This window comes from Pyricularia oryzae, chromosome 2 (genome assembly GCF_000002495.2).
Source record: "Pyricularia oryzae 70-15 chromosome 2, whole genome shotgun sequence".
Lineage (NCBI taxonomy): Eukaryota > Fungi > Ascomycota > Sordariomycetes > Magnaporthales > Pyriculariaceae > Pyricularia > Pyricularia oryzae.
Window position 1 is genome coordinate 6,212,331 of NC_017850.1, and position 26,529 is coordinate 6,238,859.

Sequence of the window (26,529 nt, forward strand, 5' to 3'; positions counted from 1 at the left end):
TCTCGTTGAACCCCCACTTCAGTTTTTTTCATAGACTGCTTGCTTAGGTATTTGTTCTGCTATAAATGCATCATCTTTAGTTCATAAATCACATGCTAGAGGATGAGCAGGCTAACCAGGTAGGTACCTTCAGCTTGCAGGACCTCCCATCGAATAATCTATCAAGGAACACATGGTCATCTCACTCGATCTTTACCCCAGATCTTCCCAAGCACCAGGATATGCACTCTAAGCGGTGTATGCATTTGCCAAACACCCTGAAAAAGTAAATCAGATCCCTTGCGAGCCTGACCAGAGTCAGTGAACTAGGATATAGCTCTGTGTTAATACTGTCCCATTACGACGCTAGTCCAGTTTTCGAAGCTCGACAAGCATTTCATTCCACGTCCGAGTTACAGCACCCCTGGTGCTCCAAAGCTCATAGACTTCAAGTAGACGAGCGCACACGCAGCAACAAGAGGGACATGCCAGCAGGTTCAGAAACAAAAGATAACGAATGGATGAAAGCAACGTGTTTGAGCCAAACAGGCGTGTCAAGACCACTCTGACAAACTCAAACCGCCCTTGGATTATCCCTAGCAAAATTTACCCGTCCGCTCCTTTGATTTTTTGTGCCCCCATTTGAACGCGCAATTCCCAGCACAAAGTAAACGCCAAAAACACAAACACATTCCAAGGTATAAACACTAAGTATGGCGACAACTAACCCCGTCGAAGAAAACAAAAAAAAAACAATTATAGCGAGTTTGGTAAACATGACAGGATAAAAAGATAGAGAGAAAAAGGACCCACGCCGCTCCGTAATCCTGTAAAGAGATCACATGACGGTGGCGATAAGTCAAGAAGACGAATACAAGGGGTGGAATGTAGAGCGGAGAATGATACGGGCTCCCTTGATGCTCAGGCGTATTTGCTAGGTCTTCCGCGTCTCCGCTTGTTCGGCGGAGGCTGATCGTCTCTAACGACCGCAGTTGGCTCCCCCTTAATAGCCGCCGTACTGGTTGTCTCGATGGGCGGCGCAGGATAGCCGCCAGTGACGGCTTGTGGCGAGTCGTGACCGTCTTGCTGCCCCGAAGGCAACGGTGGGTATGGTGACGAGTAATCAGCCTTCCCGTTGGACTGTTGATGATCAGCCGCCTGCTGATCTGGTTGATGTTCGGGCTGTGGTTGGTGTTGGTGGTCTTCATCTGTCATTCCCGGGGGAGGCTTTGGACACCAATCTGGAATCTCGTCATACATGGCGGCCGCGACACGCCAATCCCCTAGCCTCATGAGCTCGTGCAGCTTCTGTTGCAGGAATTGAATACCATCCTCGTAGCATCTCTGGTTGGGATAGTAGGCCGGATCGGCAATATTATACTCGGTAACCATGGCCATGCGCTCCTCCTGAGGCTGCTCGTTGGTGCCTACGGTCGGCATCCGGGAAGCGACCCAGCGCGCAAACTCGTAAATCTGGTTAGGCAGCATATGTGACTTGTAGTGCGCCTGCAATTGGAACACGCGCATCATTGCCCACACGGGTCCCGAGATGGTATCTTCGAGGATGCGCCATGCGGTCGTGAACCTCGCGCTGCAGATAAGGGCCATGACGGTGCCGTCTGGTGGGAACGTCGCCACGTTGAATTGTTGCGTGAGCTCGGAGAAGCAGTTGGTGGCCGTTGCGATGGCCTCGGTTTGCGCCAGCCACAGGTCGAGGTCGTCAGGACCCGACAGCAACACCCTCTCGGCCTCATACCTGAAGCGTGATTTTGATGCTGAGTTGGGTGCAGCCGCGTTGTTGCCGTTGTGATGTTGTGTTTGCTGATGCTGTTGTGCTTGCTGCTGCGACTGTTGGAGCTGCGCATGCGCCGCGGCCGATGCGGCTGCTATGACCGCGGCTGCGGATGACGAATCGCTCGTGGCATCAGTTGCGACAGTATTATTGTTTGTGGAGGTGGAGGTGGAGTTGTTGTTATTATGATGATGGTTTACTACCGCGTCAGACGCGCCTCTTGTGGCACCGGTAAGGTTGTCATCATCGGCTTCGCCATCGGCGTCGTGGTTCGGAGAGGTCGCATCGTCATCGGATTGGAGACTCTCCCTAAGAGCCTCTATGGGATCGCGCTCGTATGTCGGGGTTGCAGTGGCCGGCGACTTCAGAGGCGTGGGCAGCGTAAGGCCGTGGGTAGGCATCGGGAAAACCCCGCCGGCGAGTGGAATCCTCAAGTTTTAAAATGGCGTTTTGACACAATTGAACGAGATCCAGGTTGAGATCCTGGAGCTCCAGTCCCCATTGATTTTTTGGTGGGTCGGAATTTGACAGAAATAGCAGTAAAACTGCTGCTCGACCTTGGAAATACTGACAAAGAAAAAAAAAATCAGGTGGGTGCTGCTGGAGCCTTTCTTTTTTGCGGGAAACAAGGCGCGAAAATGGAGTCGGGGGTCTAGGTAGGGGAAGGTAGGTGTAGTGTAGTGTAGGTTCAGTGTTTGGCCGATTGATTTGATTTTTTTTGTGTCACTTTGTTGGATTGTAGCTAGGCTGGTACCAAGTACCGTAGACTTTTTTCTCTGTTGCGCGCGGTCCTGGACGAACGTAAGCGGTAAGATGTTTGGTTATCGAGAAAGACGCGCCTCGAAGCTTCGCGTGGGGTGTGTGCGCAGTAGCCATTTCAATCTTAGTTCTGTCCTTTTCTCTCTCTCTCTCTCTTTTTTTTCTTCTTCTATTTATTTTCTATCCCTGTACAGCCTTCCCTTCCCTTGATCCTCATTCGCGATGGCGTTGCCGTAACCCGTAGGGCCCTTGACTGATTGATTCCCTTTGTACTGGATCGTGCCGTAATCTAACGGATCCGGCCATAGTTGGAAAGCACACACCAACACCGGGGCTGGAATTCGAGGCCAGGGGGTGCCCCTGCAACTTGTTGAGCCGTGAGCCAGGCGCGGATCATCTCCAGCAACGTCGCTTTTCAGCGGATGTACTCCGTACTGTACTGTACCCACCTGTACCTGCGAAGATGGGGACTGGTTTGGATCATTCAGCCAATTATCGCCCAATTCATTTTCCGTCTGGACTTTGAAGAGAAAGGGCCACCAAGGCGACGCACGTGCCTGTTGCAAGTAGCACACACACAGTGGGCAAAGCCTCAAATTCTCACATGTTCCAGCCTGGAGTTTAGGTTGTGAAGCACAGACAAATGCCCGCTGAGGTACCTACCAGGTGAAGGTGCTGTGTACCCCAACTGCTGGAAGCGCCAGAAGCAGTTTTCTTTTCGTTTTCTGCCCTTTTTTTTCCTGTTTGGCTTTGATATCTGGGTTTTTATTCCGTGTAGAATAAATATAGGTTGAAATGAAGCTCGTTTTGCACGTCTAGCATCAGGCATCCTTACCAGAACACATGTGGGAAAGTGAATGGATTTTCATGTCACAAGTCAATTAATTGGCCACTTTTGCACCGTCGAGTCGTTGCTGTCATGGAGGGGCGAGCATGAAAACACAACCAACCAACTTGCTTTGCTTCAACCTCAAGAACGCGTAAAGTCGTAACAAGAAAATTGATTGACTGTTTCTACCAGTTCAGTCTTCATTTCCTTCATTCATCCCTGCAACCTATCTAGGTTATTATGGTAAAAAAGGGAAAGGAAAAGAGCAACAGCTCTGCCGCCCCGAGTAAAGCATCTGCATCCACCTCTAAAGCGCTGCCTGCAAAAGCACCAGCGGCGGCAAAACCCAAGAAAGCACCGGCCGAAGATGACTTCATAGTCTTCACCAACTCTACCAAGGAGGGAGGCGGCAAACGGCGAGGCGGAGGTGGTGGGGGAGGGGCAGGAGCAGCGTCCTCAAGTGCAAACAACGAGGAGGGCGGTCCCCCGAAGCCAACCGTCAAACAGATCATCGGCGGTGCCTCGTGGACGGGGAAACTACCCGTTAACTTGCTATCGGAGCATTGTCAACGACAAAAATGGGAGAGGCCAGACTATGATACCGTAAGATAGCCCTCTCTTGAAACATTTGTTTATTACGATATCATCACTTGTTTATTGACACGGTCTACTACTACTTGTCTCTGGTCAGCGCAAAACCAAAGAGGGGTTCTCCGTCTTTGTCCGCCTCAGCGCCAAAAACCCAAAGACTGGCGAGATTACTCGTCTCGAGCCCTTTAAACTTCCTCCCAGCCATGTCCACCTTGCATACAAGGAGACGGCGCTCGAGGCCAAGCACTTTGCCGCCACGTACGCCCTCTTCCGTGTCTGCAGCATGAAGAACATGCACATGACCCTGCCGCCAGACTATCGCTCACTGTGGCGGGATGAATTCCAGGCGCTCAAGAAGGAGGACGTCAAGGAGGGCAAGGGTTGGATGTACGAGGCGGATCCCTTCGCCGCCCTGCGCGAGAGAGAGGAGGCCAAAGCGGCCAAGGAAAAGTTGCGTTTGCAACAACAGGCAGTCAAGGAGAAGGCTGCAAGCCTTCCAGGTGCCGCCGGGCTTGTGCTCCGGAGCAACGCGACCGGCTCCGGCTCAGGGGCTGGTGGTGGCGGCGGTGGTTTCAACCCCATGAAAGGATGGACGACAGCACCCAAGATTGAGATGGGCAACAAGACTCGTACGCACATCGAAAGCCTTTTGCGCAGGAAGTGCATATGGAACCCCCACGGCGTGGTCATGGATCCGGCACAAAAGTCTGCCGTGGTCAAGAACCTACGAGAGCTTGGTTTTCGCGAGAGCCACGTGCAAGAGGCTGTCGATGAGTGCAAGGATCGTGAGGAGACGCTGGAGTGGCTCCTTATTCACGTCCCAGAAGACGACCTGCCGCGGTGGGCGTTGCCTGAGAGTTACACTGCTGGTGTCACCGTAGGCGCTACAGATCTCAGAAGGGAAGGGGCCATCAAGAGGCTGTCACAGTCTGGGTACTCTGCTGAGCTCTGCAAGAAGGTCTTTGATGACAATAATGGTGATGAAGGGAGGGCTGCCGAGGTTCTCCAGGAAATCCTACTGACAAGTGGTGCTGTCGATGGTGATGCTGCCAATGGCGGCAAGCAAACAGAAGATGATGCCTTGGAAAGCTGGAGAGAACCGGACGAGATCTGGACCGAGGAGATGGAGAGCCTCGAGTCTGTCTTTGGAGAGCTTTTCACAAGACCCAGCCCGGATGTCTGTCAAATCCGAATCCTGGACGTCGAAAACGGACCAAATAAGAACGTAGAAACACACCTTCAGTTCCGCAAGTCTCCGAATTATCCTAACCAGCTGATACTATCCATTGTTGCAAACCTCCCCGCGTACATCAAGCTCAGCACTATCAAACAGGGACTTGCCTACATGCAAGAGTCCCTCCGAGGCGAGGAGATGAAGATCTACTTCATGGTGTCCTGGGTACAAGAGTCGATCAACTCCATCATTGAACGTCCAGGCCTCCTCCGCGATATTGCAGCCGTATCATCAGCGGCTTCGGAGGACAAGACCACCTTGTCCACACAGATCAGAGCCCGACGGAAACAACGTCGGCCGAAAAACATTGTGTGGAACCCAGACAGCGCGAGCAAGAACGAGTGGCTCAGGCGACAAGAAACTCCAGAATACCGCAAGATGTTGGGTCAACGTCAAAAGCTTCCCGCATGGTTACTGCGAGACGAGATTGTGCGCACTGTCGCGGAGCATCAGGTCACCATCATCGCAGGTGAAACCGGTTCCGGTAAATCTACCCAGTCGGTCCAGTTTATACTCGACGATCTCTACGGCAGAGGTCTCGGTCATGCTGCCAATATACTCGTCACCCAGCCTCGGCGTATCTCGGCACTTGGACTGGCGGATCGTGTCAGCGACGAACGTTGCTCCCAAGTTGGTCAGGAAGTCGGCTACATAATTCGCGGAGAGAGCCGGACAGGACCAAAGACGCGCATCACTTTTGTGACCACTGGTGTGCTCCTCCGGCGCTTGCAGGTCTCAGGGGGACGCGTTGAGGATGTTGTCGCATCGCTCGCCGACGTCAGTCACGTAGTCATAGACGAGGTTCACGAACGCAGCCTGGATACGGATTTTCTGCTGAGCATCATCCGAGATGTTCTCAAGCAGCGTCGTGATCTCAAACTGGTTCTCATGAGTGCCACACTCGACTCGGCCACCTTTGCCAGCTACTTCGTCCAGGACGGCATTCGTGTTGGCCAGGTTGAAATCGCCGGTAGGACGTTCCCGGTGACTGACTACTACCTGGACGACGTGATCCGCATGACGCAGTTCGGTACGGCAAACATTCGAGCAGACGCCGATCCAGTGGCCAAGGCGATCCAAAACCTCGGCACTCGCATCAACTACAACCTGCTCGTCGAGACGACCGAGGCCATCGACAACGAACTGTCTCTTGCACAGAAATCGGGAGGCATTCTCATTTTCCTCCCAGGTGTCGCCGAAATAAACAGGGCATGCGGCATGCTACGGTCCCTGAACTGTCTGCACGTCCTCCCGCTGCACGCCTCTCTTGAGACAAAAGAGCAGCGCAAGGTCTTTGTCCCGCCGCCTTCCGGTAAGCGTAAGGTCGTCGTGGCGACTAATGTGGCTGAGACTTCCATCACCATCGACGACATCATAGTCGTCGTGGACACGGGCAAGGTCAAAGAAACGAGCTACGACGCTGCCAACAACATGCGTAGGCTCGAGGAGACCTTTGCATCCCTGGCCGCGTGCAAGCAGCGTCGCGGTCGTGCGGGTCGTGTTCAGGCCGGCGAGTGCTACAAGCTTTACACGCGCAAGCTCGAGTCCCAGATGGCAGAGCGCCCGGAGCCTGAGATGCGCCGCGTACCGCTTGAGCAACTATGCCTGTCAGTCCGCGCCATGGGTATTGCCGACGTCAGGGGCTTCCTGGCCCGCGCCCCGACGCCACCCGAGGCTGCCGCCGTGGAGGGTGCCATCACCATGCTGCGCCGCATGGGCTGTCTCGACGGCGAGGAGCTGACTGCCCTCGGCCGGCAGCTTGCCGCTATCCCGGCCGACCTACGCTGCGGGAAGTTGATGGTCTACGGTGCCGTGTTCGGCTGCCTAGAGGACTGTGTTTCCGTCGCCGCCCTCCTGAGCAGCGGCCGCGGCGTCTTTGTGTCACCGCCGGACAAGCGTGACCAGGCCAGAGAGGCGCGTGCGAGGTTTGCCGCTGGTGACGGTGACTTGCTCACTGACCTACGCGCCTTCCAGGCCTGGGACGCCATGATGCGTGACCCTTCAGTACAGCAACGCCATGTTCGCAGCTTTTGCGACGACAATTTCCTCTCCTATCTCACTCTCTCTGACGTTGCTTCGGCCCGGACACAGTATTTTACGTCGCTCGTGGAGCTTGGTCTGGTCCGTCCTGGAGACGCCGGCTACTCCAACCGTGGTCCTCCTCCGTCTACCTCTGAAGGAGGCGCTTCCAGCAAGTACCTCCTTCGTGCCCTAACCGCCTCCGCATTTGCACCCCAGATCGCCCGCATTCAATACCCAGACAAGAAGTTCGCGGCTTCCATGTCGGGCGCCGTCGAGATTGACCCCGAGGCAAAGACGATCCGTTATTACAACCAGGAGAACGGCAGGGTGTTTGTGCACCCGAGCAGTACCTTGTTTGACAGCCAGGGGTTCTCGGGCAACGCCGCGTTCCTGTCTTACTTTTCCATTATTTCGACCTCCAAGGTCTTTGTGAGAGATCTTACCCGTAAGTCTTAAAACCTGCGCACTCGCCTCTTCTAAACACACCATCCCCAGACCCCATATATCCACGTTTCTGCGATACAACCGCCACTAACGAATCTGGGCTATGTTCCCCTGCTTCCCTCAGCCTTCAATGCATATACTCTCCTCCTCTTCGCCGGTGCCATCGAGTTGGATACGCTGGGCCGCGGACTGGTGGTGGACGGTTGGCTACGACTGCGTGGATGGGCGCGCATCGGCGTGCTCGTCTCGCGCCTCCGGGGCATGGTCGATGATGTAATCGCTCTCAAGGTCGACGACCCTTCTCTCGACCTTGCGGATAATGATATCATCAGGGCGGTGATCAAGTTGATTGAATTGGATGGCATGGATGCGTAAAGAGGTACTACCATCATAGCACGGAATAGACAAAAGTTTCATAAGCACCTATCTACCTTACCTAGGTACTCGATTAAGTCGAATTTGGTGCGACAAAATACACTCTTGCTCAGAGAAACCACCATGGCAATCCTAATATCACGCGGTAAAGATGTCACATGGCAGCGAAGCTTGTACAAAATCATCTTGATTAGTGTCGCGGTCCCCATTAGAGATTGAAAACTAGATATGTCGTGCTATAGTTCAATCTTGCCACAAGCCACTTGGCTGTGACTTTTTCTGCCGAGGATTACGCCACACCGATCGTGTGCTCTTTCATCCACTGCCGAGCCAAGGCTGTCAGTCATGCACTAGCAATGATCTGATTGGCGTGCCCATACATCTGGGCCTTACGCCGCCTTCCAGTTCTCCTCGTCCGACCGCTTCCGCCAGTCGAGACTCGCCCACCGCCCGTTCTTCCGACTCAATGCACGATATTCACCGTCGTTGATCACATTTCGTGACCCGATCTTCCCCTCGTGCGTCGTTTCGTCATCAGATCACAAGAGCGATAGAGGTCCGCCTACCACGCAGATCATCCTACCGAGGTAGATCTTACTGGGCCCGACATTTAAACCTCTCTTCTCAAGGGTTGGAGCTTTAAAGCAACCATTCAGACCCTTCTTTCTGTCCTGCATTAATATCACGTGTAGCGTCTTTTTTCGCATAGTAGGTAAACGGGCTGGAGCTTTCAAGCTACCATAGGACCCTCAAGGCTCATGCCAAAAACGTCGAGCATGCTCCACGTCAACATTAAAAAATCCTAATAAAACGCCAGGGGGTAGGTGTAGTGGTATGGGTGTGGGGGAATCCAAAGCCAACAGACGACGTATGCCGGGTTGTGCGATGTTGTGGGGGAATTGGTGTGACTGATAATGAGAGTGGCGTTGCTGCCTTCTCATCGCAGGAGGGCTTTTTTGGGGGTTGTTGGTAGCCAAGTGGCCGAAATACACATTGGGCGGTTTTCTTGCCCCGTGCTTTCAAGCGCTGGCAAGGGGTCGAAAATTTGGGCTGAGGTTCAGCACTCCCTTTATTCGAACATGCCGTGGACATCTTACATGTCCATCGACTCGCCACCGTTGGCAAAGCTGAACTGGTTCTGCTGCTGGCCGCCGCTTGGGTTGCCAAAACCAAAGGTGCCGTTGGGACCTTGAGCCGGTGCCGCGTCGTCAGCGTTCTCGTCGTCATCAGAGAAGTACTTCTCGATAATGTTGAAAGCCTTCATGTAAATCTCCTCGTTTGCGTTGGTTTGGCACTCGTGGATCTTCTCCATGCCTCCGCACTCCTCGATAAACAAGGCGTAACGGTTGATAGAGTCCTGACCCTCGCCGGCGGCCTGCTTGTCAAGGTCGCCGACCTTGAGGATGTTCTCAAGGCCGTCAAGAGCAACCTGGATTATCTTGTTGTCGGGGCAAGACAAAAGGTCGCACAAAGGCTTGATGCAGCCCTGAGCAACCAGGTACCTGATCTGATCAGGCTTCTGCAGGCCACCAGAAGTAGCGTTGCTGATAGCCCAGCACGCCTCCTTTCTCGTCTTCAAGTCGCCGTTCGACAGGAGGTGGATCAGCGGGGGGATGATGTTGGCATCAACAACAGACTGTATCTGCGCCGAGTTACCAGCGGTGATGTTAGAGATGGTCCAGCACGCCTCCTTTCGGATGCCATCCTTGTTGGATCCAAGCAAGGAGAGCAAGCATGGCAGAGCACCGCAGTTGATGATGACTTGCGTCTGCACATCATCGCCGGTGACAATGTTACCGACGGAGCGCAGGGCCGGAGTCTGGACCGAGGTGGACGCGTGCATAAGCAGCTCGACAAGCCTTCGGGGAATACCGGCCTCGATAACAGCCTGGATCTTATCGTTGGAGCCATCCGAAAGGTACGAAATAGCCCAGCATGCATCGATCAAAACCTCGTCATCGAGAGAGTAAACAAGCTTGGCGAGAACAGGGAGGGCCGGTGCGATCTGTATTCATGTCAGTCGGTGGTTGGCCAATCAGGTATGGGATGACTAAGACTAAGAGAGAACATACCGTTGTCCAATCAGGCTGAGGAGTCTTTCCACGGCAGAAGTTGCTCAAAGTCCAGGTGGCATTGCGAAGCATGCTCAGCTTGCGGCTGTCGCCAAGCAAGTTCAGCAGGGGCTTCAGTGCGCCACAGCTAAGAACGTAGTCACGGCATTGCGGGCTGTCGCCGGCAATGTTACCCAGAGCCCAGACAGCCTGTTCGCGCACATCAGGCTCAGGGCTGCCGAGGAGCTCGACAAAGATAGGGACTGCACCGGCTTCGATAACAACTTGTGTCTGTGTTGCTGAGCCGCTGGCAATGTTGGTCAAGGCCCAAGCAGCCTCGAACTGCACAAGGGTGTGTGGCGAACGCAGGAACTCGACGAAACGGCTGACAACACCAGTCTTGATAACTTCTTCTATCGGAGGGTTTCGCTCCTTGGACAAGAGTTTCCTGAACTTGGTTGTTGCCTGAATCTGAGCATCAATTGATTCGGAAAAGACACCTTGTACCATCTGAGGGAGGTCCTCGTTAAGCTAAAGAAGATGATGTCAGTCAAAGATGCCAAGCAAGAAGGCGAGCAGCGTTTGCATTTGTATGAATGTGCTCGCTTGTGCCCAACCCCCAAAGCCAGAGGCTTCTAGGAACCAAAAGCTCCACTCAAAGAACCATTGATGCAAACAGCACCCATGGTGTTGAGTGGCAATAAAACCGGTCCAAGAAATTGCTTGACACAAAGCGGTGAGGCAAGCACTATATGCAAGGTAAAAAAAGAAAATAAAAAAGAAAAAAGAAAAAAACAAATACAAAAAAATCGTTTTGCCATATTAGTTCTAGTAAAGTGTCTTGCATACCTGAGACTCTGTCGGAGCGGTATCATCGTCGCTGTCAGGAGCAGCACCGAGCGAAGCACCAGGACGGTCGGCGCCTGTGCCAATTCCTCTGCGCTTGGCAAGGTTTTCCTCGCGCTTCGCCTTCCTGATCTCGACTTGTTGCTCCTCTCGGCGGCGGCGTAGCTCCTCGGGCTTGAACGTGTTCTTCGCCTTGAATTGAGTGCGCCTGTGCTCGGGGATGTAGCGCTCGGCCATGGTTGCGGTCCTGTGGGATGGAAGTTTGTTTTGACGGACTAGTTGATGCTACTGAGGGAGGGGCGCAAATAAACAGGGCGCTCGCAGGACCCTGCAACGGCGGGGTAAAATCTGGGAGGTGACTAAATAGATACTGCGAAAACTAGAATGGCAGGTTCCTGCGTTGATCGTAGAACCAGTGAGGAAGCACAAGTGACTTTTTTTTCTCGTGAAAAGAGAAAGAAGTGTTGAATAAAAGTCTTTTTTTTTTGTTTGGTAGGGTGGGTGGAAAGTAAACGAAGAAGAGATTGAAGATTTCGAGAAAGGTTGCTCCGGCAGAGACAAGTCAAACATCGTTCCTTCACCCAAACAGTCAAGTGTAGTGGCCTGAGGCATCAAGATGCCCCGCACCAATCTCTTCTATTGGACCCATTCCATCCAACAAGGGGGTGGCCAAATGGGGACATTTTGGGCACCAACAATGTCCGCAAGGCAAAACATTGACGACTATTTTCTTTCTTTCTTTATGTCTTTTTCTCTCCTTTCTTTGCAGGAGCAGATGTAATTCTGAAGTGGTGTTTCAGAAATATTATTTATTCAGATGAGTTGAAGGTATCTGGGCTAAAATGGCTTTCATATAACGGGTATGGCCGACTGAGATGCGGCTCCATACTGGGTACGGAAAATTGTCGCAGTGTGATGCTATTCGACAATCTGATCCATCAGACTAGACTCGTCTCGGTATTTTCACACCTGCAAATTACGTCCACATTGGGTGCAATCTTGCTACTAAACACTATTTTGTAAGCGCAATTGATCATTTGATCTCTCTGCAGGCCGACTCAATATTGAAATAGAGTGCAAAGTGAAATTCGCTTTACTTCCATTGTTATCCTAGCAACCTTGCGCAATTTTGGACAAGACACCCTGAGTATCGATGTACCACGTAGTATGGGTACACGTAACGCAGGCAGACGCCCAAGGATAAGGTACCTACTTCGTACCTACCAGGTAGGGTCGTCTACGTCGTACCAGAATATTTTGCTGTGCCGCCATACGAAGGTTAGACGGGTACCTAAGTTCCGTGAGCGTGGCACAGTTTTAGAATCCCTTTTTAGCCCACAATTCATATGGCGCTAGCGGAATTCCATGATGTTTATACTGTGCCAGGGTGTTGGAACTTACCCCTTCAATCATTCATTGTACATGAGTGGTTCGTACCAATTACTACGTAAAGCAATGAATGCTTGTGATAGTGGGGCAACTTTACCTAATACCTAATAGAGAATAGGAAAGACAGACAAAGGTTGGACTCCAAATTATGGTGCACGTAAACTTTTACATCAGGTGATTGCGCGATCACAGACCTCACTCAGTAAACGCGTCTCAAATTCCCCCGCTTGAGCAACTTGCTTCTGACGCGACCTTCGTGACTATTTTTATTTGTATATTGAAGATTTTCTTTTTCGTTTCGCGTTGTATACTTAATTGAAGATCCCCACCCGATAATAATATTCACCTCAATTCGTCTTTCCATACTCACACATTCTTCAACGGGCACCACGTTGATCCAAGGTTCCCAGCTAGCCGGCCTCGCATAGGGATCCAGATCACAACAACCATGTCAATGTCTAGGAAAGGCCAAAATGCCACTGGGCCCCCACCGCCACCAAGCGGGTGCGTGAACATTGATGATATTCTGGGTGGTGAGATCCCGAAAGGGAAATTGATTCATATTTGCTGCGTTGTCAAAGACTACCAGGCACCAATACATACTCGAGGCAAAGGTAAGCGCTGCAAAGTATCGCACGCTTCTCCTATACTACTCACTGTCTGCGTATAGTACCATGTCTGCGAATCATCGCTAACATCGCTACAAGATTACAAAATGAATGTCACAGTGTTCGATCATTCGACAGTAGAGGATCAAAGGTCAATCGAACTCGCCATTTTCCGTCCTTTGATGGACCAATTCCCGAAATTCAATGCTGGCGATGTTCTCTTGGCCTTTAGTGTCAAGGTAAAATTAATTCCCCGCATATCGACCTTTCGACTGTATGCATATGGCCAACGATCATGAAACTGATACATTCGTGCAGGTTCAAGAATTTCAAGGGTGCATCAGTCTCATCACGCATAACAACAGCTCCTTAAACGTCTATTCGGGCATCTTGATCCCCAAGCCTTCTGGCAGTCAGTCAGCATCCGTGGCGCTCAAGTCAAACGCTAAGCTTCGCGGTCGCTTACCTTCTGACAAGGACCATGCGTATGTCTCGTACATGTACCACCATCTCGACAAGAGCTGCATCCCGGATCAAGAGGCCTTCCAAGCGGAAGCGAACCAGTCTATGAACATCAGGGACAAGTTCAGCACCCTCGAAAATATCACTGAAGGCAACTTTTATGACATAATAGTGCAGCTGGTAAAGGATCCTTACGACATGTTCGGGACACTTACATGCTATGTCACGGACTACACCACAAACAGTCGCTTCTTCAACCAGACTACAGATGGCAAAGGCCGGGGTCGCGCCGAGAGAGACGACGATCCATACGGTTATACCGCCAAGTTTCAGATCAACAACATCGAGTCTGCCTCCGCATGGCCGGGCCCCTATGGCCAAATGTCGATGCAACTTACTTGCTGGGACCCACACGCTTCGTATATCAAAGACAACAAGCTTGGCGCGGGTACCTGGGTCCGCTTTCAAAACGTGCATATTAAGCCTGGAAAAAATGGGATTAACTTGGAGGGCTTTCTGCGCCAAGACCAGAAATACCCAGAGAGGATCAAAGTCGAAATACTCGAGGACAACGATTCACGTCTCAAAGATGTTCTGCGTCGCAAGCAAGAATACGAGAAATCAAACAAGCGCAAAAACCCGCACCACCACAACCCTCGAGTTGCTCAACAAGCTCAAGTACGGCAAGGACCAGATCCTACTAGGGGAAAGGAACAGCGCCTTGGGGAGACGTCCGCCGAAAACAGTAATCAGCGACGAAAGAGGCTGTGGGCGGAGAAGCAAATGGCTGCGGAACTCGCGCAGAAGCGCAAGGATGAAGAGACATTAGGCCTAAACAGTTTAGGTGAGTCGAAAAGTTTGCAGATCGCCAGCTGAGGATCTTCAGACCACTGACCAAGCTCTTCAAAACTCGGTACAGTCAGGTGCGAAAACTTGAGCCAGGAGGCAAGCCCAATATCGAGACTCCTGGAGCCCGTATACTACGAGGCGAACCTGAACGGTCAAGAGATCCGATTTCAGATTCCTTTTAACAATGTCAACTACCGTACAAACGTGCGCGTGGTAGACTTCCGCCCTGAGCGACTTGAGGACTTTGCCATTTGCCGTCCCAGGTCCCGATATAGCGGTGACATTAGTGACGACAGCAGCGTCTCCGGCTTGGACGATGATGAAGACTCGTCCAACTGGGAATGGTGCTTCTGGTTGCAGGTGGAGGATGCCATGGCCTTCAAGAACCGGGGTAAACGGCCCGAAGAGCGCGTATGGGTGATGGTGGACAATCTTGCCGCGCAATGCCTGACTTTAGATGACGCAGTAGAGTAAGTAATCGCCCGTGCCGAATTCTTATTTCTTTATATAAAAGTACGAGGTAAGAACGAAAGGGAAACTTGGTCGCTAACCTCACCCCAAGTCTTCGAGCAAATCAAGATAATCTGTCGGCTCTGCGGGAGAAAATGTGTACCCTCTGGGGGAACCTGGAAGAACTCAAGCGAGAACGGTCAGAGAGTCGTCACGATGCTAAAAGGCGCCGAAAGCATCTTGCGATGCCGCCGCTCAGCTCCGAGGGAAATGTTAACGCTGGCGCGGACTTGATGAAGGACTTGTGCAACGACCCCTTCTCCTGCTGCATAAAGCAATACGGTGTCATGGAGAAGACGGACGATCCGAAAGAAGCTGATGCTGGCCCAGGCAGGAAGTGGGTTCGCGTGTTTGGATTGTTTGGGACCAAAATTTGTGCATGAATTAGGGGTGTTTGATGAATTTATGATCACTTGTTCTTATCGTGTAAGTTGGTTATGTGTTGTCCATGTCTATTACTGGTGACCTCATGGCAGGCCCATGACCACATCTATCCAGTCCACTCTATCCATGCAATCTATTCCGTTGCCATTTTGCAACCATTTTCCTTTTCCCCATATAGGCGGTGACTGTTGAACCCGCCCCGAAGCCTTCAACCCCCCAAGGCTGTTTTGCTTTTAAATAGAAATTAAATATTGTATATCAGATGCGCACCCAATTAAACCTTCTCGTCAATCTCAGACTTGGAAAGGGGGCTGGGCCTAGCCCCGAACGCAAGGACTCCAGAAACGAGAGCTAGAGCACCGGCCCACGCCTGCGCAGCCATGAAGCCGTTGCCGCCACCGCGGGCGGCGGCGTCGACGATCATCGCGGCGATGGGCGGTCCCACGAGTGTGGCCACGGCGACAAAGACGCAGAGCATGCCGTAGCGAACGCCGAGCCTCTTGGGGTCCGGGGTGATGCTGATCAGCGCACCCGGCCATATGCTCTGGGAGGCGCCGTTGACGATTCCGAAGCCGACGGCGAAGATGTACATGTCTGCCGACGATCGGGCGGCGATCCAGGCCAGCATCGCAGCGCCGACGAGGAGCACCGTGATGGCAAACATTTTTACGGGCCCGAGGACGCGGGGGAAGCGGTCTGCGATCATTCCGGACAGGGGGCGGATGGGAATGCCTACGGCCGAGTTGATCATGAGAAGGGTCACGCATGTGGTGGGAGACATGTGTGCAACTTGCTGGGCAATTACGGTCAACTGTTGGTGGGGGATGGTCAGCTCGCTTATTCTTTTGTCTTACATATGGAGAAGCGATAAAGAGGGTGTAATACTCACATAAAAGAAGCCAAAATACAAGGCAATGAAGAACAGAAAAGAGCTGGCGGCAAGGCACAGAAAGGCTCGCTCGCGCAGTGCCCCCATGTCGATGAGCCCCAAGGATGACTTCTCATCTGTAGCTGCGTCGGCGCCATGGTCTGCTTGGGGCTGCTCGCGAGGTTTGAGGAGAACGACGCCGACGGAGCAGAAGACTAGGGTCACCAGTGCAGAGCATCGGACAGCCCAGGCAAAGCCCACTTGAGGGATGAGGAGCTGGACCACGGCGGGAAAGACGATGCTTCCTACACCGGTGCCAGCTGTTGCTGAAGCCACGGCCACACTGTCAATCAGAATCTGATTAGCTTTGTTCTTGATATCATGTTCGGAACCATTGCTTTCAAGGAGCAAGCAAATCCAAACAAGAGATGAAAGGTTCAACTTACGACCGATTGCTGTCAAAGTAAGAGTTGACAACCGTCAACGTCGGGGTTGTGATCAGACCGAGTCCCAAGCCAGTGCAAAGACCCTGAGCCAGCAGGATCTGCCAGTACTCGGCCGCCCAGCTTGTAGCCAGAGTGCCGACCACCACGAACACAGAGCCCACCGAGACCGTCGACCGAATGTACCCAGCGTCCGCGAGCCTGCCCGCGACAACGCAAAGCGCGTAGGCCAGGAAGGTTTGCACGCTACCAACCCAGGCGATCTGGCTTTCTGGCAGGCCCATGTTGCTGACGTAGTGCAACTGGTACATGCCGAAGGTTGCGGGATAGCCCCATCCAACAGCGTTCATGAGAAAGCTGGCGAGGACCTGGGCCCAGGCCACAACGCCTCCATCTGGGCATGACGGAGCTGCCAAGGGAAGCTTTGCGGTTGAAGCAAACGGGGTGCTTGTGGTGCTGATAGTGTGCGAAGGGTATGGGTTGTTTGTTTCATGGCCAGCTGTGGCGTCCTCCGGGACTGAGACAACGACCACAACGGCTGTGTCATCCTTCTTGCTTGGCGAAGTCATTTTTCTGGTGGATAAGAAGGGGAGATTGAATGCACTCAGAGTACACCAACTCGAGTCCTTTTTATAATGATGGGCAAGACCCTTAACGGATGAAGATTAGATGATGTAAAAGTGCTTGTTTCATACAAAGGTTCAAACCAATCTCCTGTGACGCGGGATCAAGACCTATTTATACCATCAGACGCTTCCCAACACCTCGACCGCATGGCATCCATGCTTTTTTGTTACCCACGGGGACGATGGCATCGTGAGCTCTCATCAAGGTCCCCGTAATTTTTTTTGGCGTTCTAGAAACTAGCGGAGCCGTTCTCGGAGTACTGCTTGGTATCCGCCGCGGAATGGGGTGGGAGAGACCAGGATCTAGGTCTGGGTCTGGCGGTACTTCGGTAGACATGCATCGTGAAATTCTTTTGAGTTAAAGAGCAATTCAGGAACAAAGCAAAAAAAGAGGAGAGGTAGAAACCAAAAAAAATTGCTAAGTGATTTGCCAGGTGGAGTATCCGAGAAAGGCAAGAAAACATCCATGTCAGCCGGGGAGAGTGTTAGTTTGACCGGTCACTTTGTTATTCAATGGCGAGACTTGTCCTCCACTCTAGTGTGCGCATATAGATGAGGCCCGTTCTCAGAAATGACAAGTCCCTTGCGTATCACGAAACAACTCACACCGCGTTGGTAGAGAACCGGACGACCAGTCGCTCACGCTCGTGGTACTGTGTTTGCGTGACTAGACTAGCTTGGCGCCAGCATAGACTCGACATGAGCGGTGGGAAGCTTTGTCCAGTCCATGTTGGACTTCGGCTCCTGAACCTGACTGAGCTGTGCACGCAAGATGCGAGTTGCAAGTTTGTGGATCGTGTGAGCAGCTCAGAAGCAAGCACGTTTTTTTGTCGCTTTTCGCTGCTCGCTTATTTTACACTGGTGATGGGTGTGTGTGGAAGGATTCTCCAGGTCTGGAGCAACTCTAGCCTCGCCTCTTTGAGGGGGTGGATGAAAACCGCCATCTTACTTCCACACGCCAAGCGCACACCCCCAATTTTGCTGACATCGGCGGAAAATTGCTTAGCAGGGGGAGATATTTTCCCGGTCTATGGGACGAAGATGATAAGTCAGCCTTACACAGCAAGCGCAGTGGGTTTATGCTCGGTGGGAAAGAAGACTAGCATGCATGAACGAATACATACGACAAGGTTGCAGCGCTTCAGGGGCTCTAAGTCTAGAAGAAAATGACTGATCACGAGTGTCCAGACGGTATATGCCGGGCCACCCCCGAGATGGCAAAAGAACCCTGGGCGCTGCTTTGCTTGTGGGGCCGTGGGACGGCAGCTCCATGGGTTGCTTGGTGCCTGCCTACTTTATGACAATCCATTAGTCACTCCCGCCATCATCTGGTCAAAAATGGCGTGTTTTGCCGATTGCAGCCTTTCTGAAAATAGCATGGCCGAATTCGAATCGCATTTCCTTATGCCCGATACCGCTTTTTTCCTCTTTTCTCCCGGGCATTTCATTTACACCAAGTCCCATAAGTGGTATGCATGCCGGCCTGACCCTAAATTACCATGTACTGGTTGTGGTCGGGTGCTTCCGAGACCAGGTAGCATCTGTGCGCGCGGAACGGGTAGTCCGGTATCAAGAAAACCCGTCTAGAGCTGGACGGTAAAAGTACTAGTCGCGGTAGTGGTGTAGTTGGAATAACAGTGGAATCTAGAGCCAAACCTAATGTTAGTAGTGGAACAGCAGTCACAGTAGCAGTAGCAGGCTTACACCATCGGACCAAGTGAGAGAGCTTGATGGCGGCAAATGCGCAACGGAAGCAAGCGGTCTCAGTCAACCAACCTGCGATTCCAGAAATACCTGCAGTCACCCATGCGGCTCGTTTACTCTATTACATTTGATGATCCCCACAAGTTGGTGGACAGAGACATTCCCGCCGAGTTTTGGGGGCGTTTTCTATTTCTCTTTGGACCTAGCTGTGTGATCCTTGGCCCCCCACCAGCTAAGTGAAGGAGGGTTCTCCATGATGGGGTTGAGGTCTAGATTTTCTTTGTTTTTCTGCTCGCCTGGGCACGAAATGTGGAACCTTTACTTGATTTTTTCCCTGCAAAGTATGTACTCGAAAGTATGTACCTCGAGCCGCTCGGTAGCTTACTTTGGCAAGTCCAGCCAAACCAGGCGTGAAAAAATATGGTGCTTGGTGATCCCAGCATACGAAATTAGACTGGAAAGCTTAGCTCAGGCAAAAAAAAAAACCGAACCGAATGCCCAAGTGTGGCTCTCTCCGAGACCGGACACGGCATTTAATGCCGATATACCGACGGTATAGTGTTTGGCTTGAGAAAAACACGTTGCAGAATGATTATAGCACATGTGTAGTGTCTGTTGGATGTTAGTGGTGCCATCACGTCACAGGGGTCGTGAATTATGTCAAGATGCATTACTGCCAAATTTTTGAATTGTGTCAATGTTGGGGTTTTTGACATTGACATCGAATTTTGCGGAGCCGCGAGATCTCTTGTCGTTGTGGAAGCCAAGGGCATCTAGACCTTTTGCTTGGCACGGGCTCACTTACACCCAAAATGACGAAACGGCAGCCCGCAATGCGTAAGAGACGGTAGTCAGCCCCACCTGCCCAATCCGGAAATCGGCAGACCGTTTCTTCCACCCGTCAACATAGCAGTTCAGATGAAGTGGGGTAAGCCAGATCTCCAACTGCTTACCCCGCATCAGACATACATAGTGTGCCCCGCACAAGTCAAATTGCACACTAACAGCGCATCGGGCGTAGCGTGTAATTCTTTCTCGAACCTCCTATGTACTTCTACGGGGGTCTGTTTATCCCTCGAGCAAAAGGTACCTAGATGACTTTTGCTCAACCAGGTACCTTTGTGCCAATCTTCCCCTCATTTAGACTCAATGTCATCAATGCGATGCGGCAACCCCCGCGTAGCTTGTCGCGACCGGAAACAAAACAAAGCAACAATCGCCTACTCTATTGTGATCGCTTTTTTTTTTCTTCCCACTCATTTTGCGCCTTTGCGGTCCGGGATTAAAATCCACCCACATCGGCTGTGAACAAACCAATCTATCATGCGCCGCGTGATCCTCTCTATTTTGCTAAAGTTGTTTTTCTTTTTCTTTTGATCTCTATTTTCAATAAGCCCCCACAAACCGTAAAGCCACTTTCTCCAAAAATTTGGGCTATGTCGCTTAAAAAAAAAACCACCCCTCTACCGGTTCGTCTCTGCCCAGAAAAAAAAAAAAAAAAAAAAAACTAAACCGAGTGAGTGGACCGCGGTCCAGAACAATCGAATGTCGGTGTGAGCCGGGAGTTTTTGCCGTGCATCGTGGATCGCACGAGTTGCGACGGGCTGCGGAATTTGAAAAGCCGTCGGAAAGCCTCAATACTGCTTAATTACGAAGTAGGTCAGGGGAGTTAGAAAAAGATGTGGGGGAAATGAGGGTGCAACAATACCGTAAAATCTTACACCGTAAGCTCGTATACTTGGATCTGATCTGATCTGATCACTCGACCATCTCCATCTGTATGCTGGGCACCATACCACTCAGCCGCCATCTCTTTGTGCCGGTGCCATGGGCCTACTTTCGGGGATGTTAAGTAAAATTTCTAACTCTGGAAAGTCGGTACATTATCCCCTTGCAATTTCTTGGCCTCCCTCCTCTTGTCCCAGCACACACCATATACGAAGTATGATCGCACACATCCGAGCGTGTTGGTGAAGCGAGCCCAGCCCCCCAGATCCGGCGCGCGATCAAGCGCAAGAACAAGGTGAATAGACAAGGCAGGTAAATTGAACCAGGACGCTGGCGAGAAGCAGATACTCGCCCTTCCTATTTTTTTCTTCTTCTTCTTTTTGCTAGGATACAAAGACCAAGGAAACACACAAAAAAGGCAAGAAAGACACCTATACAACGAAGGTATGAGACGGGGGGAGGGGGCAAATCGCTTCATGAGACGAACAGCAACCCGATCCCACGCCATGCATCCAACCATCTTCCACTTGCGCCTCTATCCCCAGAAGCATCCTTGTGCGTGAACTATCGGCGCATCCATCCTTCTTCCACAGCCTTGGATCGTACGCGAAAAAAGATCAGCGCCGGGAAATGTCACCTATTCTGGACCACACGCGCCCAGTCGCACCCATCCCATTAAGAGCAAACACAAGATTGCATGTCAGACCGCTCGCTCCCCAATGGTCAGCGCACCTTTTCACCCATCATGCTTTTTTCAACCCAGGTCCTGACCATACGTGTCACGTCGATGAAATTCCAATAGTAATGGCAATACGTTTTCCCGATAACTAACTATGATGGAGCAAAAGCAACAAGTTTCTCGAACACTCGGGTTGCATGACAGTTCAGATCCTCTTTTTTGGTGGGTTAAACAAGGAAGAAATCCCAACATAGGGGGGAGAGAGAAAGGAGAAGAGAAAGACAGAAAGAGAGAGGTAAATTCGAAAATCACCCCATATGCTTCGATCATTTGCGCATGGCTGAGCACAACGAGCGGCATGGCGAACCACCTTGTCCAGACTAGAAAAGACCAATATCGACATTACATCCACTCTTGAATAAAAATGCGCCTTGCTCCAAAACTCCCAAATAGCAATGAGTATGAGACGTCATCATTGACAGCGTAGACAACCAGCTGTTCAATGCCAAGGAAAGAAAATAAAATCATGTTTTTTTGTTTGTTTTTGTTGTTGAGATGGCACGGTCGTTGACAGCTAAACAGACCGCCGAGGTGTATTGTTTTCATCTCTGAAATCCGGATAAAACATATCCACAGGAGTCCGATTCTAAGTCAGTCAAAAGATAAGAGGACGGACTGATTCAATAAATGTACATCCGGACATATATACGCGTGACGGACAGTATCATCTCTTTCGCTTCTTGTTCTTGTCCAGGGGCATCGCCGAGATCGGTGGCAGGATTGCCGGAGCAATGGGCGCGGCCGGGAGGAGCGTTTGCTGGTGCTGGAACAGCGGTGGCTGTTGTGGTGCTGGGGCCTCGTCTGTCTTGATGGGAACACCCATGTGACGGCCATAGCGACCCTTACGGCCGTTGCCCTCATCTTCGCTGATGCAAAGCTCCGCAGGAATGCCAGCGTCCTTGCAGCGCCCGCAAGGCCTCTGGCGATCGCAGCCCTTCTTGCTCTTACGGCATCGCTGGCATCGAGGCTTGCTCGAGAGATCAGGCTGATCCTCATCACCTATCCCCAACACGCTGCCGTTGGAGGTAATGGACGGCTTCCTAGAAGCAGGTAGTGATGCGGGCGACATAGGCCCATTGTGAGCATTGGTCGTTGGCTTTTTATTCTTGGTCGAGTTGGATGACTTTGATGTCTTGATTGCCTTGGGCGCTTTTGGCTTTGCGCTTGGCGCAGGCATCGTTTTGGGCTTGGTGCCATTCTGCTGAAGCATGTTGGTGTTGGGTTTGGTCCGGGGTGCACCCATCAAGCCTTCATTCAATCCGTGATGGAAACCGCCGGTGTGTCCCTGAATTTCAAAGCCGTTTTGAGGACCAACGAGGTGGCTTTCAGTGGTCGGGTATATACTCTTGCTTGCGCCATCCACGTCTAACTTCTGTCTTCTTGCAGGGGGCTGCTCATCCTCGCTTTCGCTGTCGGCATCACTAGTGGCGCCTGCAGAGGATGCTGCATCTGCGCGTCCACTAAAGGTATCGTCCAGAGTAGAGGCTGAAGTCCTGCCGTGCGATATGTTTGAAATTTCTCCAAGACGCATAAGCTGAATGGCAACGTCTTTGTCTTCTTCGGACATGCAGCTGCCCACAGTTGGGTCAGGAGTGGGCAGGATTCCGGCTGATGGGCCAACACCGTTTCCAGATGGATACCCAACGCTGCCACGAGTGCGACGGCTCTCAGCGCTGGGTGTGACGAAGGCGCCCGGGTGGCCGAACCCATTGCCATTGCTCTGGGGGGATTGGAGCGGTCGAGGGTTTGTAAACGGATTCTGTCCAGGGTGAACAAAGGGCAAGGAAGCGCGGTGGTGCTCGACTCGGCGGGCAGGAGATACGGAAGGGTTCGACGTTGCGGCCGGCATCTGTGGCGGGGCAAACAAAGGCAGCTCCTTTAGAGAGATGGATAAATCCGTTAGCAAAAGCTTCATTGGGAAGTATACCCGAGTGACAAATATGGCAACGTACGGAGCTTTCAAACTTGGCGCGCTTGCGCCGGCCACCTTCAACAATGTTCTCTACACTGATCTCCGTATTCCCAATTTGGTCCTTGTTCCTGCCTGAGTTTGACCCAGGAGCACCGTCTCCACTACTGTAGCCATTGTGGCTTTCGCCACCGTCACCACGATACTTGGTCGATCGCGAGCGAGACTTGGGAGCGCCCGAGTTATTGGTGCCCACTGATGTACTCCTAGCACTGCGCCCAATATTGGGCGAGGGGCTGCGCCGTCGAGAGGTCCTCGAGGCAGGCCTAGACAGGTGCGCCTCATGTTGCACATGAGAGCCCGCCTGGGAACCATAAGCATCCGGACTAAAGTACATCTGGGCGCCAACAGCGTTGGGGTGATGGTATGAGTGCGCGCCGAAGGAGCCAGCCGAAGCAGTCGGCTCCTCAATGACGCGCACATAGACGACCATGTTGTTGCGAAAGTTCTCATAGCGCGCGATCATGGTATTGCCGGCCTCGTCCTCAAAGCTCACTCCCTTAGAGCTCGTAGGACTTGAATATAGGCCATAGAAATTCTTGACTGTAGTGACAATTGACTCGGTGGCGTCGTGGGGGTAGATCTGCACACGCATTGGCAGGCGCGCGCGGTGTTGGGGAGACTCGGATGAGACGAGCTCAAATCTGACATTCTTGGGTTCGGGCTGCGGGGAGGCCGAGGCGGAATGGCCGCCATTGGTACCGTTGGAAACGGGCGACATGTCCATTTCGGCGGTTGTTGGTGAAGGGTGGGCCCCGGAGCTTATGGGTATGTTGGAATGCGCCCGAGGGTTGGGGTCTTTGTCTGTGGCGCCGTACACACTGAGGTACGGGGCACGGGCTGAGGTCTCGATGGAGGTGACCAAGCTTAACAGTTCCATCAACGGCTAACAGGCCTTGCAGTTGATATACATAGATTTAATATGATTGTGATGTATTTTTATGGTCGCTTGTATATTGTTTCGTCGTGGAATGCCTGGTGAAAACAAGTCGCGATCGGCACTGGTGGAGGCGGTGCAAAGGAACGATGGATCGAGGACGGAGGCGGCAGGCTGATCGTTTGGCAGCAGTTTTCCCTGACAACTAGAGATTCCTGATCTTTGGGGACCCAGGAAGGGATATTAGCCTTCGAATGACCAATGATGCGAGTATGATTGGGTTTTTGGGGCCCCGTGAAGCCTTGAACATTGGAGGAGCTGGAGCGACAGCGGCTGGTCGGGGTCATCTTGATCCAATCCCGGGAGAGCCTGGGACAGGAAGAAGCGGCATTGGAAAGGATAAAAAAAGGTATACAGTACTATCGCGAAGTGTTATCGCATAAGAGAAACTTACCAGAAGGTCTAAAGATTAGAGGATTTGATCTCTGGAGCGCTTCAAATCCGACAGGTCTGGCAGGCCTCGACCGGTTCTGGGGCGGGACGAAGGGCTGTGGTCAGTAGGTGTAGAGGCGAAGGGGGCGAGCCGATAATATAAGATGGAAGCAAGCAGCCTTGATGATGACATGAATTGCCATCCAGTAACTCACCAAAAATCTTTTGGGAGAGTGTTGATGGGCTCCAGTTGAGGACTTTGGAGGTTGTGGGAGAAAGAGGAGAAGGAAGAGTCGCAGATAATGGGTTTTGCCTGGTCGAAGCATTCAGGCCAATCGCGCATGGCGCAATGGGTGGACACCAGACCTACCTACCCGCCCACCTGCGGCCAGTTGCCAGCCAGCGCTTGTTACAGGGAACAAATGAATCTACACAGCGCCTTGCACGGCCTGGAATTTCGATGCGCACCGCCCTGGCAGACTTTTTCTGCTTTAACCAGAATGCACAGCGGCGGTCAGGATTCACAACCCCATCATTAACATTCTGGCAGCTGCAGCAAGCAAACCATCCAGGGGCTACTGAAAAAAAAAAAAAAAAAAAAAAAGGAGGATATGTTTAATTACTACTACCATTGTCATATATACCGTATACACTCAGCACCAAATAGAAGAAAAAGAAAGCGCCACACTTCTTCAGTCATTTTACAAGACTTTCGAGTGTCTCTCTCGGAACTGGATGTTGAAACATCCATACACTACATGCCGCGCACCCTGCGGAGCCAAGCCTGGACAAGCGAATTGGGAAGGCGAGGTAACATATATCGTGCACTTGCCAATGTACTGGCTCTAGGGTGAAATCCATTCCTAAACCATATTTGTGCAGCGAGATTCAGTCTCTGCTTTTACTTGGATTTGAACTCAAACGACAGGATGCAAAAATGTGAATATTCCCAGTAAGCACACACCAAATAGGTTTCTTCTATTTCTGATTTTTTTTCTCTATGCGCGCATAATCGCAAGAAACTGGCGCCCGCGCGCACACACACAAACACACACACACACACACACATAACATCAGACCCCGACCCCAGCCCGAGCTTGAGTGGATGTCTGGACCAGTGCCGTTGGAATCCACCTACTCCACTCCGGGACCAGCGACTTTGTTGGCACTGCGATCGTCTGACCGAAGCATCATTGTGCATTCTGGGCTCCCTTTGGTCCAGCCCAGACAGCCGTGGTCGTAGTTTGGGCTGGTCTGCATTTCTGTGTGAGCTACATGAGCGCGTTGAACATAAACAAACAAGAAAGAAGAACAACAACCTCGATCTGTATGACCCTGTTCCTCCGACCGCCGCCTACGGTTCGACCTGAAGCAACTCGCGAAGAGGAAACAAAAGCGGGTATCATTTTTAGTGGTTACTAATTACTGGTCGACCGTGTTCCACATGGATCAAAGATGTGACTGCTGGAGCTTGCGCATCTGCGAACGCTCCGGCGCCTCAGTGAAATCAGCGCCCCCCAGTACTAATTAGGCGTACTAGCGCTGGCGTTTTCTTTTACTCTGTTTTTTTTTTTCTTCGTTACTCCGTACTTGTTGAAATTTACTTCTTTCTTTCAGCGTGGTTTCTCTTGATTGTCTCCAGTATGGCGGTAATTGTTCAGTGCTGGCTGGTTGAGGCGCATACGGTTTTGGCAGCGGGCCTTGCAACGTTCGCTAACGGAAATTCCAAGACTCCCATGCTCTCATTGTGCAAGTCATGCCTGCCTCGAACCATTGATAACAAAGCTGCTTGCCAGTTCCTGTGTGAGGGAACTTTCTTTCGAAAGCAGGTCATGCGCGAACCCAAAGATGGACTTTTGACCATGCCTCTTTCAGTTGTTGTATACAACATCGGCTCGTGTCAACCATTGCTCGCGCAATGCCCCAATGGGAAGCGGGGGAAAGCTGGAGGTAGCTTGACGCCGCGCAGTGTGTGAAAGCGACAGGCGGTGCCATGGATTGCCGTTCCATGCCTCGATA

At 51.9% G+C, this 26,529-nt stretch overlaps 6 protein-coding genes across 6 annotated transcripts; 2 read left to right on the forward strand and 4 right to left on the reverse strand.

Moving 5' to 3' along the window:
- Window positions 1-314: 314 nt before the first annotated feature.
- On the reverse strand, window positions 315-2,838 carry MGG_12327 (uncharacterized protein). Its single transcript, XM_003715191.1, has one exon. The coding sequence runs from the start codon at window positions 2,170-2,172 to the stop codon at window positions 901-903; it is 1,272 nt and encodes a 423-aa protein (XP_003715239.1). The 5' UTR covers window positions 2,173-2,838; the 3' UTR covers window positions 315-900.
- A 488-nt stretch (window positions 2,839-3,326) lies between these two features.
- On the forward strand, window positions 3,327-8,171 carry MGG_07059 (pre-mRNA-splicing factor ATP-dependent RNA helicase prp22). The gene is made up of 3 exons (XM_003715192.1): window positions 3,327-3,962; window positions 4,051-7,651; window positions 7,775-8,171. Exons 1-3 carry the CDS (start codon window positions 3,600-3,602, stop codon window positions 8,023-8,025), a joined length of 4,215 nt encoding a protein of 1,404 aa, XP_003715240.1. The 5' UTR covers window positions 3,327-3,599; the 3' UTR covers window positions 8,026-8,171.
- MGG_15072 (importin subunit alpha-1) lies at window positions 8,045-11,465 on the reverse strand. Its single transcript, XM_003715193.1, has 3 exons — window positions 10,926-11,465; window positions 10,098-10,607; window positions 8,045-10,030 (listed from the first exon to the last, which is right to left on the reverse strand). The coding sequence occupies exons 1-3, from the start codon at window positions 11,157-11,159 to the stop codon at window positions 9,119-9,121; spliced, it is 1,656 nt and encodes a 551-aa protein (XP_003715241.1). The 5' UTR covers window positions 11,160-11,465; the 3' UTR covers window positions 8,045-9,118.
- A 1,028-nt stretch (window positions 11,466-12,493) lies between these two features.
- On the forward strand, window positions 12,494-15,337 carry MGG_07061 (uncharacterized protein). The gene is made up of 5 exons (XM_003715194.1): window positions 12,494-12,925; window positions 13,019-13,158; window positions 13,238-14,225; window positions 14,301-14,700; window positions 14,793-15,337. Exons 1-5 carry the CDS (start codon window positions 12,760-12,762, stop codon window positions 15,121-15,123), a joined length of 2,025 nt encoding a protein of 674 aa, XP_003715242.1. The 5' UTR covers window positions 12,494-12,759; the 3' UTR covers window positions 15,124-15,337.
- MGG_07062 (uncharacterized protein) lies at window positions 15,311-18,003 on the reverse strand. Its single transcript, XM_003715195.1, has 3 exons — window positions 16,439-18,003; window positions 16,014-16,335; window positions 15,311-15,935 (listed from the first exon to the last, which is right to left on the reverse strand). The coding sequence occupies exons 1-3, from the start codon at window positions 17,002-17,004 to the stop codon at window positions 15,399-15,401; spliced, it is 1,425 nt and encodes a 474-aa protein (XP_003715243.1). The 5' UTR covers window positions 17,005-18,003; the 3' UTR covers window positions 15,311-15,398.
- A 3,295-nt stretch (window positions 18,004-21,298) lies between these two features.
- On the reverse strand, window positions 21,299-24,770 carry MGG_07063 (C6 finger domain-containing protein). Its single transcript, XM_003715196.1, has 4 exons — window positions 24,726-24,770; window positions 24,533-24,608; window positions 23,185-24,298; window positions 21,299-23,108 (listed from the first exon to the last, which is right to left on the reverse strand). Exons 3-4 carry the CDS (start codon window positions 24,079-24,081, stop codon window positions 21,897-21,899), a joined length of 2,109 nt encoding a protein of 702 aa, XP_003715244.1. The 5' UTR covers window positions 24,082-24,298; window positions 24,533-24,608; window positions 24,726-24,770; the 3' UTR covers window positions 21,299-21,896.
- Window positions 24,771-26,529: the final 1,759 nt, after the last annotated feature.

Bases quoted from the DNA above. Each gene is read 5' to 3' on its own strand.
- MGG_15072 (XM_003715193.1), bottom strand. From the start codon at position 11,159: ATGGCCGAGCGCTACATCCCCGAGCACAGGCGCACTCAATTCAAGGCG. The intron at 10,608-10,925 runs GTATGCAAGACA...CATCTTCTTTAG, and splicing joins CCGCTCCGACAGAGTCTCAG to CTTAACGAGGACCTCCCTCA. The intron at 10,031-10,097 runs GTATGTTCTCTC...ACATGAATACAG, and splicing joins CTCAGCCTGATTGGACAACG to ATCGCACCGGCCCTCCCTGT.
- MGG_07063 (XM_003715196.1), bottom strand. From the start codon at position 24,081: ATGGAACTGTTAAGCTTGGTCACCTCCATCGAGACCTCAGCCCGTGCC. The intron at 23,109-23,184 runs GTACGTTGCCAT...ATCTCTCTAAAG, and splicing joins GCGCCAAGTTTGAAAGCTCC to GAGCTGCCTTTGTTTGCCCC.
- MGG_07061 (XM_003715194.1), top strand. From the start codon at position 12,760: ATGTCAATGTCTAGGAAAGGCCAAAATGCCACTGGGCCCCCACCGCCA. The intron at 14,226-14,300 runs GTGAGTCGAAAA...AACTCGGTACAG, and splicing joins ATTAGGCCTAAACAGTTTAG to TCAGGTGCGAAAACTTGAGC. The intron at 14,701-14,792 runs GTAAGTAATCGC...CCTCACCCCAAG, and splicing joins ACTTTAGATGACGCAGTAGA to TCTTCGAGCAAATCAAGATA.
- MGG_12327 (XM_003715191.1), bottom strand. From the start codon at position 2,172: ATGCCTACCCACGGCCTTACGCTGCCCACGCCTCTGAAGTCGCCGGCC.
- MGG_07062 (XM_003715195.1), bottom strand. From the start codon at position 17,004: ATGACTTCGCCAAGCAAGAAGGATGACACAGCCGTTGTGGTCGTTGTC. The intron at 16,336-16,438 runs GTAAGTTGAACC...TCTGATTGACAG, and splicing joins TACTTTGACAGCAATCGGTC to TGTGGCCGTGGCTTCAGCAA. The intron at 15,936-16,013 runs GTGAGTATTACA...CCCCACCAACAG, and splicing joins TGTATTTTGGCTTCTTTTAT to TTGACCGTAATTGCCCAGCA.
- MGG_07059 (XM_003715192.1), top strand. From the start codon at position 3,600: ATGGTAAAAAAGGGAAAGGAAAAGAGCAACAGCTCTGCCGCCCCGAGT. The intron at 3,963-4,050 runs GTAAGATAGCCC...GTCTCTGGTCAG, and splicing joins AGAGGCCAGACTATGATACC to CGCAAAACCAAAGAGGGGTT. The intron at 7,652-7,774 runs GTAAGTCTTAAA...TGCTTCCCTCAG, and splicing joins CTTTGTGAGAGATCTTACCC to CCTTCAATGCATATACTCTC.